At 49.7% G+C, this 9,569-nt stretch overlaps 5 protein-coding genes across 5 annotated transcripts; 1 reads left to right on the top strand and 4 right to left on the bottom strand.

Annotated features, from left to right (window-relative positions):
* Positions 1 to 526: 526 nt before the first annotated feature.
* Positions 527 to 2,217, bottom strand: EI90DRAFT_3290459 (uncharacterized protein; the record flags this gene model as incomplete). The annotated part of the gene is made up of 5 exons (XM_039067221.1): positions 527 to 844; positions 897 to 1,016; positions 1,151 to 1,339; positions 1,467 to 1,633; positions 2,107 to 2,217. 5 exons carry the CDS (start codon positions 2,215 to 2,217, stop codon positions 643 to 645), a joined length of 789 nt encoding a protein of 262 aa, XP_038914440.1. The 3' UTR covers positions 527 to 642.
* Positions 2,218 to 2,755: 538 nt separating this feature from the next.
* On the bottom strand, positions 2,756 to 4,387 carry EI90DRAFT_3064328 (uncharacterized protein). Its single transcript, XM_039060796.1, has 8 exons — positions 4,366 to 4,387; positions 4,143 to 4,268; positions 4,066 to 4,086; positions 3,982 to 4,008; positions 3,842 to 3,927; positions 3,511 to 3,788; positions 2,904 to 3,461; positions 2,756 to 2,841 (listed from the first exon to the last, which is right to left on the bottom strand). The coding sequence occupies exons 5-8, from the start codon at positions 3,911 to 3,913 to the stop codon at positions 2,772 to 2,774; spliced, it is 978 nt and encodes a 325-aa protein (XP_038914439.1). The 5' UTR covers positions 3,914 to 3,927; positions 3,982 to 4,008; positions 4,066 to 4,086; positions 4,143 to 4,268; positions 4,366 to 4,387; the 3' UTR covers positions 2,756 to 2,771.
* On the bottom strand, positions 3,727 to 4,457 carry EI90DRAFT_3064327 (uncharacterized protein). The gene is made up of 2 exons (XM_039060795.1): positions 4,143 to 4,457; positions 3,727 to 4,086 (listed from the first exon to the last, which is right to left on the bottom strand). Exons 1-2 carry the CDS (start codon positions 4,420 to 4,422, stop codon positions 4,025 to 4,027), a joined length of 342 nt encoding a protein of 113 aa, XP_038914438.1. The 5' UTR covers positions 4,423 to 4,457; the 3' UTR covers positions 3,727 to 4,024.
* Positions 4,458 to 4,615: 158 nt separating this feature from the next.
* On the bottom strand, positions 4,616 to 6,017 carry EI90DRAFT_1516481 (uncharacterized protein). Its single transcript, XM_039051863.1, has 5 exons — positions 5,812 to 6,017; positions 5,328 to 5,739; positions 4,877 to 5,247; positions 4,790 to 4,815; positions 4,616 to 4,715 (listed from the first exon to the last, which is right to left on the bottom strand). The coding sequence occupies exons 2-4, from the start codon at positions 5,653 to 5,655 to the stop codon at positions 4,810 to 4,812; spliced, it is 705 nt and encodes a 234-aa protein (XP_038914437.1). The 5' UTR covers positions 5,656 to 5,739; positions 5,812 to 6,017; the 3' UTR covers positions 4,616 to 4,715; positions 4,790 to 4,809.
* Positions 6,018 to 6,020: 3 nt separating this feature from the next.
* Positions 6,021 to 7,592, top strand: EI90DRAFT_3064319 (uncharacterized protein). The gene is made up of 6 exons (XM_039060794.1): positions 6,021 to 6,298; positions 6,386 to 6,444; positions 6,501 to 6,586; positions 6,639 to 6,781; positions 6,839 to 6,960; positions 7,010 to 7,592. The coding sequence occupies exons 1-6, from the start codon at positions 6,189 to 6,191 to the stop codon at positions 7,270 to 7,272; spliced, it is 783 nt and encodes a 260-aa protein (XP_038914436.1). The 5' UTR covers positions 6,021 to 6,188; the 3' UTR covers positions 7,273 to 7,592.
* Positions 7,593 to 9,569: the final 1,977 nt, after the last annotated feature.

The raw sequence follows: 9,569 nt of genomic DNA, 5'->3' as shown, positions 1-9,569 counted from the left end.
CTAAAACCTCTCAGCAGTGAATGAGCGGTGGCTTCCATACTATGTAAGAGACTAGACCGCACCATCGTAAATTTTTATGACTTTGCGGTACCGCAAATTGGCAGGCTTAATTTTGAGGTGCGTACAATCAAGCCTGAGGGGTGCCAGGCGACTATCATATTATCAGGGACATCACGCGAGGACCATTGCCAAGAAAACAAGGGAAACTCGAGCTAGGCATCAATGTCCCTGCCTCCTGATGTTGAAATTCCAACATTCGATCCATCATCCGCAACGCGAAACCCCTAGCTTTGTGGTATGCGGAACAGTGGTTACCATTCACACTTTCTCCCTGTTCGGACGACTCCGAGTGACGCCCCACTAATGCGCGATATTCGTGCATAAAAATTTTGGATTCCCTCTAGCTCTCCCTCAAATCTCTGTTACGAGTCTGAGGTGAGAGGTGTTTTCGTGATAACAGATCACTCATGTGTTTTTTAATTGGCGTAGAACACATATGGCCGTAAGTACGTTAGGTATATAGAGTGTTATCAATTATAGATATCTGTTACGAGTCTGAGGGTTTACGCGCCATATAGCCTTTAATATTTAACCTGGTTCCCCAAGCAATGGGGCGAAAAGAAAAATGTTCATTGTGAATAATCAATCCATCAACCAACATCGACCAACAGTCGTTGCTTTGGGAATGATTGCAGCGTAGCAGCGCGAGACGCCTACTAGGCCTGCTGCGGCCCCTAAACCAAACCGAGACATATCTAGGGACTGGCACCGTGCGAAATACATTGCTTGAGGCATTTTCGCGGCGCTGCAAATTTTGAGCGAGTCATTTGCTGCCGGATGTGAGCTGCACATCAGCTGAAATAGTAATAGTAGATCAAACCTGAGCTATTGCTCACGCTGGTTTCAAGCTAGGCTGTGTCCCGCTATTTCCACGAGCTCCAGCCTTACTATCTTCCATAATATTGACCACTCTTTTTCCACCAACAAAACCATCGAAACTTCGGCGCCAAACTGACCTTCAAAAAAACGCGACCCAATCTTTCCCTACAAGACATCACGGTATCAACACTGGAGACGCATAGTCAGTAGGATGCCCGTTTGGAGTCCATGGATTCGCTGCAGGCTGCTGAGAGCCACTGTAGACATATACCCCTGCAAGGGGTCCGGGATTGTCGTGATGAACAGCAAAAGAGGTGCGGGCGCTACGTGTAGTGGGGCGCGGTTGAGGCCTGCATCCAAAAGGGTCGGGAGTTGGCATGAAGGTCCCGTCGAGGGCGACGGGGACATGCTTGAAGGTGGTGCGGAATCCAGCTGATCCCACGGCGCACTAATCTCTACTCTAAGTAAGTTTGAATTGGCGGTTGCGCCCTGTACAAGATCTTTTGCGATGGGGACCTGAGACCCCGGCACCGCGTTGAATCATCTCGCAATCTGGGCAAGCACGCAACTGGAAGCTCCCTCCCCACCTACAATCGTGTCCCCATGAAGAAAAACCGAAGGCCGATTGTTCCTGGTTCTCGAGAACCATCCCAGAAACAGAGCATGACAGCACCTCCGAAGGAGGGGAGTCATTCGCACGTGTCATTTCCTCTCCGAAGGAGACAGTTCCACTGACGTTGACTGGTAAGACTTCCTTCCCAAATTGTCAGTGATCTCAAGCAGAGTGGCGTTGGAGCCGGCGCAGAACCGGACCCCCACCAGGTCAAGTTAACTGCGCCCGCCGAGGACGAAAGCGGGCCCACAGAGGGACGAAATCTGGCGTAGCTTCCACACAAGCGTCCATGAATTGTTGGGTTGGCTTTCTAGGGGGCACTAGTTCCTGGCCATTAACAACGGAGAGTTGCAGAGCAAGAAGAGAGATCCAAAACATCGAACGGTGCGAAAAACCAGGGGAACAATGTCAAAGTGCAACAGCTACGTGATGCCACTAGACAACAGCCCAATATTCGTGTTGAGTTCGCACAATTCCTCTGAGTCTGACTTTGATTGCGGGGCCAACGAGGATGTATTGTAGCGGAGTGCGCCGAATCCATTCCATTCATGGTGTTCCCTCTCAAATTACAATTCAGTTGCTTATCTCTCCCTCTCCAAGCCCTAAGAACTCACACATCCCTTCCAAGAGATGCGCGGAACAGTCTGTTCCGTTTTAGTCCTAGCCTTGTTCTTGGGCACCGTGGCACTAAAACATTCATCGCCAACACTTATCCGCCGCTTCATGTTTGAATAGCTGGGGTGCGCAATCAACCCGTGAACAGGTGTTGGGGCTATCGACAACGCTGTCTTGTTTCCGAAGAGCCGAACACCATATTTAGGCCACCTCCCTACCAGCCGTCGTCTCTTAAGTCTGTTTGCTCGACAAGATCTTAATCGTGATGTCGCTTCAAAGTATGTTAGAGCTACTGCCAACAAAGTTGGATTAAATAGGAGCGTCGACGCCGGATGTACCGAAATCCCTGCGGTCGGTTTGGCCTCGGAATCAGTATTAATATTTGAAGCCGACGATCTTATCATTCAGGTCAGTGTGCTGATGTATACAAGTTTCGGGTCAATTTCCAATCTTTTATGGGCAGGCTAAGAGAACCACCGGGATATCGGCTGCAGTCAACACCGTGAGATCGTGAAGGATTCGACAATCGTAAGCGCTGCTTCTCAGCTGAGATATGTTGGGTCAATGAGTGTGGGCAGGACTCCAGCAATCAACGGAAGAGGTTGCGTGAGAGTAAGATGACTCAAATCCATTGGTGTTTGGGATTCTCGTGCACCTAATTTGCTTACGCGGGCTCTGCTTTGAGGGCGGTGGTTTCACTCTTTATTGTTGGTGTGAGTCGCACCAACAATGAACTGTGTAACAATGAAGACCGAATGAGCCAAATTCGGAGCACGAAGAATATCAGACACTTTACGATGTTGAGTTTTCCCTTGACGCATCCCTACAAGCAGCTGTGTACAGTTCCTCAAGTCTGTTCGCTGATGCCACCGCAGATTTCCAGATACTGCCCATCCTCCTGAGGAGTTGAATGGCCTTCATCATTCCATCTTTGGGGAGGGTGCATCCATAGGTGGCGGAAGTGCTGTCGAGGATTCCTAGATAGTGGATCTTCCCCGCAACATAGGCTATCTGAACGGAGGTATTGTCCATTTTGTCAAGGCCATGTTGAGAGTCAAATCTGTTCAGCAACATGAGGATCCGCTCAGCAGCGGGTGTGGCAGTCTTGAATGCTTGATCACGAAGTTGTGAGACGCGCGTATGATCCTGATCAGAGAAACCAATCTGATGCACGGAACTGGTCACATAACGAATGCTGGAACGGTCTTGATAAAAGGGCTGGTATAGGAGTATGTGCATCCATTCGCCCACAAGATTGACCATTGTCACTTCAGGGGTGACAAGAAGATTGGGATCTTTCACATCAATGCGAAGAGAACCAGGCAGATCCCGTTTCCATCGTTCCAACTGTCCACTGTGCTGAGGTTATGAGTGTGATTGTAATGATCGGGCCCTAGGCATACCTCAAATACTCGACATGGCGAATGTCGATCATGCAATTGCAGACACCATTTTTGCCATACAGAAGCTTCATGGCCGATGAAATGATACGCATTATTTTAGTGTGCCAAATAAACGCAGCATTTAGTGGTCCTGAAACACCAAGCACTGGGGGTTGCAACCATTCCATGCCAACATCCACACCGTAGTCAATTGAGGGAGCCCCAGGAGGTTGATACGGCCCTTCAAAGCAAGGGAAAAGGGTCTGGGGTCGCCCAACATATAAACTACAGCATTTATCCTGGAAAACACAGTTGATGTCATGAAGCCAGTGGCTAGGATGCAAACACGCACGAGTGAATACAAGCTCCAGAAAATACAAGCACGCTGATAATCGATATCATTTGGTGAAGTTGCCACTTTCATGTTTTCTAGATTAACTACTCAACGAGACTTTCAGTCACAACTTACCATTGGCCATTGGAATGACTTACGAGCTTGGGAAACACGGATTGCCGTGCCTGTGAAAGTGAGAGTCTAAATGCTTTTAACCACGTTGTACCTGGTGGAAAACAAACCTAAGTATGTGAAGCTGAGAACTGTTTAGAACGGAGCTTAAACAATGCGCTGATAAATTGTCAAGAAGTGCACATACCTAACTCGGCAGCCCCGCTGTGAAAACAAGACAGGATAGCAAGTGCTTGAACAGTACTCAGAGTCGGAGTTTGACATTCAGTGTCGAAGTGAACTTTGGCTTGCGTGGCGAACCGCTGGCGGAATTCTAGAGACCGGTGTGCTTGATTAGACGAGAAGGCCAATGCGAAGGCCAGAATCCCGTTGTGAAGCATGGGGGAATAATGCACTATGTCCCCACTCACATCCTGCGATAACGCTTGCCTGTAATCGCGGAGGAAACAAGTTGGGTTTACCACCATATTCCAGCTACATGTGCGGGAAAAGTAAGCGCCAAGAACTGCATCATGTTCACTGGAGCCCAGATCGCTGTGTGGCAAGTAACGATCCCAGTGCGGAACATATGGGACTAGATGCGCAGAAGGTGTATCCTCCGCTCGAGTGAGTTCCGCAGTATACTTGATTGCCCACGAACAAACCTACCGGATTTTCCGCATTTGACTGAGTCTGAGAATTCGCACGTCGAGGCGTCAAGCCTGAGGGGTATGGTTCGGTTCTCCGCCGAGTCTTTGGTCCATCTGGTGAGGTGGAAGTTCTGCACGGATTCACCAAGAAGATCAAATTTGACTGAAAAAAATAAATAATAATAATAACGGATGGTAGACTCACCGTGAAGTCATTCCTCTGGCTTACGGCTGTGAAATCGCCAGTGAGACAAGTAACGCAAGCGCTTAAGGTGTAGTATCGACGTCGAACTTTATACCTTTGACAGAAACAGGGTGTTATTTCGTGGCGCACTGAGCCGCGCGGCAGAACCGGGCTGATGAGAAAGCCAATGAATGCACACGTGCGGAAAATGCGGAATATTGGCGTGAACCACGCGGACCAAGAAGCCATTGATATTGTTAAATGGCGGTGCGTGGAAGCCGTTGCCGTCATGAGTGCGCGCGCGCGCGCGGTATTATTCAAATGGGCTATGCATTGTCGCGCGCGGGCGCTATTCAAACTTGCCGCTGACCTCTGGGAACAATACACCATGACCACGGACTTGTCGAATTTATTGTCACGATGGCGAAAAGCTATGAGGGGCCGTGAGCTATGAAATAAGTTACCGGAAAAGTGAGCCACTGCATTGTTAAATTTCGGGTCAATGACATGGAGTCGGCCGGCGCTCGTCAACGCCGAACCATCGAAGCCTGGTACATACTGGTGGACAGACGCATGGCAGAGTTCGTCTGACTCTCCTTCAGCTTATATGCTATGGGGACCGGCACGTTTTCTTGGCATCGAGTGTAGTTTGGCGCCTTGAATCCGGTGCTCAATAATTCCCTCATTTTGTCCACTCTGGGATCTGGGCTATGTGGCGCACTGGGTTGATTCATTTGCGTATGAATGGAATAGGCCCCACAGTGGGCTTTATAAGATCGATTCAAGGAGGGTTCAAACGCTGGAAAATCAACTACTCTATGGGCAAGACGACGACGAAAAGAGGTCCATATGCGTCGGTAGCCTGTAGAGGTTGCTCGGAGAGGCATGTCATCGGCTATTGCGGATCAGTGATTCTCTTTTAAGATATGCATTTCTTCGCAGCCACCAGAGATGTGAACTGAGGGTAGGAACTGCCCCATGGAGCGAGAGCAACCCGTGTGTAAGATGCCATTCAAGGGGTTTGAAGGTAATTATGTATTTACCACATTCCTCCCCTTTCCTGATCCTCCGTCTGCCGTTGCAGTGCAAGGAGCAATTACCAAAAGGTGCGGCCTCCGCTCCCGTGACTTCTTCTAGATCCCGGGCATCCCCAGTTGCTAAGTATCCAGCGTTCGAATCCCTGCCGCTTCCTCCTCGAACGCTCACCGAGTATCAGTATGAACAATGCATACGGGATGGGACCTTGGAGGCTAATCGACTCCTCCCGGCGCCTGCTTGGGGGACATTTAAAGACACTCTATTGTCGGATACCGCAGCCAGTTCGGAGGGTTTAAATCCATTCCTTCACTGCACGGTTATTTTGCCCCAGTTACGCCCCTTTGTAAGTCCTGAGGTACTACAAAAATTCGAGGACGACACAATGTCGTACTTGGGGAGGGAATTCCTCCATCCAACTTTGGAAACCATATGGGGAGCGATCCTGCTCAGTTGTTACATGCGGTCGCACAATCCAACTTGCAGCAAAGGCTCGTGATTTTGTTAGTTCTCGCAAAAGCATACTGACAATTCTGTAGGCCTATTGGGTGCGTGTGGCTTCTGACAAAACCATCGGAATAGATATACTGACGCTGCCTTGGCTGCAATAATTACTGCCACCCTAGTAATTTCACACTGGTGTGAGTTTCGTCTACAATGCATAACATTCATCTTCGCCTTACGGCCCGGTTCTAAGGGTTGAATGGGCTGAACGAGCACGACGGACCCGGGATCGTTCCGGTTGTGATGCTGCGGCATAGACTTGCGGCCCTTATAAAATCTGTGAGTTATCAATCACGGCTAAGAGCCGACTTTAAACACTCTTGTTCTTCAGGATTCTTCCAATACTCAGAATCAATGCCCTGGTGCGCCCTACCCTGTGGCGCAGCAAATAGTGACCGCCGAGCTTCCAGCGAGCTTCCATACAGCTGAACCAATCGGCAGTATGCCCACCGAGCAAGTTTCTCCCCGTCAATCGTCAGCCATTGTCTTCATATTTCGTTTCCCGTTTCACTGACAATTCTTGCGTTTTAGACATGAATTTGGTGGTACCGCTGAGATGGACGAGCCTAGCGCCAGCGCGCCGTCAGGAATGCATGGTATAGAAAACCTCGTCATACCTAGATCGAGCAGTCCTCCTGCGTTCGTACATGGCGGTGTTCTCACCCCCAGCTCGGTGGATGCGCCACTGCCTTGGCATGATAGGACTCTCGACGCTAGCGCATGCATTGGCGGCCGCCTCAGCCGGCCCTTTCCATCTCACCCAACCGAACAATTCCATGACAACACCAAACACCGTTGTCCCTGGTCAAGTGTTCCCCCTTCAGCACTTTAATGCCGTTCATTCCAACGTAGTTAATGCTTCAACAGTTTACGGTCCCCCCGCAACAGAATACGGAACCACAGCGCAACCTCCCCGGAGGTACTCGTACGCTGAGATCGCCCGTAGGGGTTTGAATCTCGCATAATCCTTGCGGAATTATAATTAATCCGCGAGACTGTGGTAATACTATTATCTTTGATGTGATCCTTTCCCACTTACATCCGCAGTGCGAGCGATGCTGAATTATAGTGAAGAGTCCAGATCAGACTTGATCGTTCTCTTGTGTTGATACAGTTTTATACTTGGTTCGTGTTGACGGGTATTTGATTTTATTCAGTCTGGTGGATCTTTCTGTCCCGTAATGTGTTCTTTTGTCTACCTATGTACATGATGGAATGTACTAGAACAGCTAGTGTGGTCCAAAGGTTCAAGAGGAGATAGGGGACTTACCCTGCCAATCTCACCCCGGGAGACGCTCACTGTCAGCGTCATGAAATTTACCGCGGAGCGGTCTTCCAGCGGCGTAAAGCCGCCGAGCCGCCTACGGCTGAGTGGTTTAAGATGGAAATAGACAACGCGCACAACAATATCAGCTGTACTATGGTGTAGTTATTGGACCCACAGTCCGAGCCCATTTGGATCCGAGATTCTCGCGGAGCAACAGCCATGCGTTTTCCCCACATGCAGCCGCGCGTCACGAAACGCTTGTTGGGTGTGCCGCGGCCCCTAAAACCGGTCACGACTGGTATGCTCCAAAGTACACACATCTTCGGATATTTCTGTCTTGTTGAAATGGCCTGGCGACCTTGAGTCTTGCTTATCGTTGCTTGGAGGCTTGGATTTCGAACGAGGCATTTGCTGCTGCATGCGGGCAACGCATCGGCCAAGGAAATGTGAAATCCTAGGTGTCTAAGCAACGACGTCCAAGCTAGTCCCTTCTCACCCTTTTCCTAATTTGCGAACCTCCTACTCCTCCCTAGACTGAGTGTCTGCCATAGTATTGACTGCCGTCTCGCCACTGTATCTTCTTGTGGAAGTCCTTCTATTCTGCTGAAGGCACTTTCGCGTCAGTCGATGTAGAATATGAGTATTAGCATAAAACGAATTGACATAAAGGAAAAGCGCCCGGTATCGCAAGTCAATGTATCAACTAGGAAAACAAGGATTCTTATGCATACAAAATCTGAACGGATAGAACAACCATTGTCGGTCTGTCTGCTGGGGGCAGGCCACGAGCAGGGCGGCAAGCACGAGAACATGTCTGCAGGTACACCGGTTCCAACATTCGGGTCAATTCCAGGACCCGAAGGATGTACTGCTTGGAGCAAATGGGCAGGGTCCCGTCTGTGCTCCCAACCTTCTGTTATACTCCGTGGGCGCTTGTGCTGTGCGTTGTGACCCAGATTTCCCGGGGGGTCAAAACGGATGGTGCAGACGGTGGTCTCGTACGTTGGATGCTGGGGGGGCCATCACAACTGGTTCATACCCGCTATTCCTCGAGGTTTAGGGGAAGGCCTAATGCACTATTCGATGATTGAATGAGTGTGACGCTGACACCTCACTCCGTCTAAGAGATTTGACATACATCAACCTTCGACTTCTGACAGGTTGAACAGCTTGCGCTTCCGATATTCCAGTCTCTGTTGCACCTGGGCTTACGCCTCCTGAATTGGAATGATTTTTTCAGTGCCTGCTCCCCATCCCGTCTTATCGGCGATGGCAAGCCACTTACGATTGGCGGCAAGTAAGGCAGGCGTGGTTGTATTTGCGGCGTTTTCGCGAACGCCCAGGCGGAGACGTTCCCGAAGGGCTATTGGACATAGTTTTTGGGAGTTGGGCAAAGGGGTGAAGAATAAAAGAGAGCGAGAGATGAAAAAAAAAAACGGAAGAGGTCAGACTATTCCCTTTTTATCTCGCAGAGAATCAGAGGCCCCAAAAGAGGGATGTTAGAGTGGTTTAGAAAAGGTGCCCAGGGTGCTCTGCGAGGAATGGCCTTGCCTCGAAAGTTCCATTCTGTACCTGATACTTGGATTCGATGAGCAAGTCAGATCGAAATGGCGAGTGCTCCAAGCTGGATACTGGGAAACTGTGGATGTGCAGAACTCCCAACCATGAGGGGACAGAAGCAGAGTTGAAGTTTTCGGCAATTGCTGGCTGTTCGTATAGCGGTGGATCTATGAATGGCAAAAAGGGGAATACATGAAAAATGCGACAATTAAATGCCTTAGAAGTTTTAAATAATATCTCAGACATGAATTGGTCCCACTCACTACAAACAAAAGGCCCGGGGTCCCCGATTCGCGCTAGAGTTGGATTCAGGACTCGGAGCTACCCGGGAATCCCACCACCCTCCCGTCACTACTCCTATGCTTTTGCCGCCGATTTTGACCTCCGTCATGCCATAGTTAATCCGAACAGATTACGGGACGGTTTTGAATTCAT

The sequence above is a fragment of the Cantharellus anzutake genome, assembly GCF_015039405.1.
Source record: "Cantharellus anzutake strain C23 chromosome Unknown EI90scaffold_34, whole genome shotgun sequence".
Lineage (NCBI taxonomy): Eukaryota > Fungi > Basidiomycota > Agaricomycetes > Cantharellales > Hydnaceae > Cantharellus > Cantharellus anzutake.
Note: the sequence above shows the minus strand (reverse complement) of the source record. Positions and strands in the feature narration are given on the sequence as shown.

Excerpts from the sequence above, each read along its gene's own strand:
- EI90DRAFT_3064328 (XM_039060796.1), bottom strand. The coding sequence starts at position 3,913 with ATGAAAGTGGCAACTTCACCAAATGATATCGATTATCAGCGTGCTTGT. Across the intron at positions 3,462-3,510 it reads CGCCATGTCGAGTATTTGAG|TGGACAGTTGGAACGATGGA; the intron begins GTATGCCTAGGG and ends ACCTCAGCACAG. Across the intron at positions 2,842-2,903 it reads TCAAGGGAAAACTCAACATC|TTCATTGTTGGTGCGACTCA; the intron begins GTAAAGTGTCTG and ends ATTGTTACACAG.
- EI90DRAFT_3064327 (XM_039060795.1), bottom strand. The coding sequence starts at position 4,422 with ATGGTGGTAAACCCAACTTGTTTCCTCCGCGATTACAGGCAAGCGTTA. Across the intron at positions 4,087-4,142 it reads CAGCGGGGCTGCCGAGTTAG|TTCTCAGCTTCACATACTTA; the intron begins GTATGTGCACTT and ends CGTTCTAAACAG.
- EI90DRAFT_1516481 (XM_039051863.1), bottom strand. The coding sequence starts at position 5,655 with ATGCCTCTCCGAGCAACCTCTACAGGCTACCGACGCATATGGACCTCT. Across the intron at positions 5,248-5,327 it reads TGCCATGCGTCTGTCCACCA|TGGCTCACTTTTCCGGTAAC; the intron begins GTATGTACCAGG and ends TTAACAATGCAG.
- EI90DRAFT_3064319 (XM_039060794.1), top strand. The coding sequence starts at position 6,189 with ATGTCGTACTTGGGGAGGGAATTCCTCCATCCAACTTTGGAAACCATA. Across the intron at positions 6,445-6,500 it reads CCTAGTAATTTCACACTGGT|GGTTGAATGGGCTGAACGAG; the intron begins GTGAGTTTCGTC and ends CCCGGTTCTAAG. Across the intron at positions 6,587-6,638 it reads TTGCGGCCCTTATAAAATCT|GATTCTTCCAATACTCAGAA; the intron begins GTGAGTTATCAA and ends CTTGTTCTTCAG.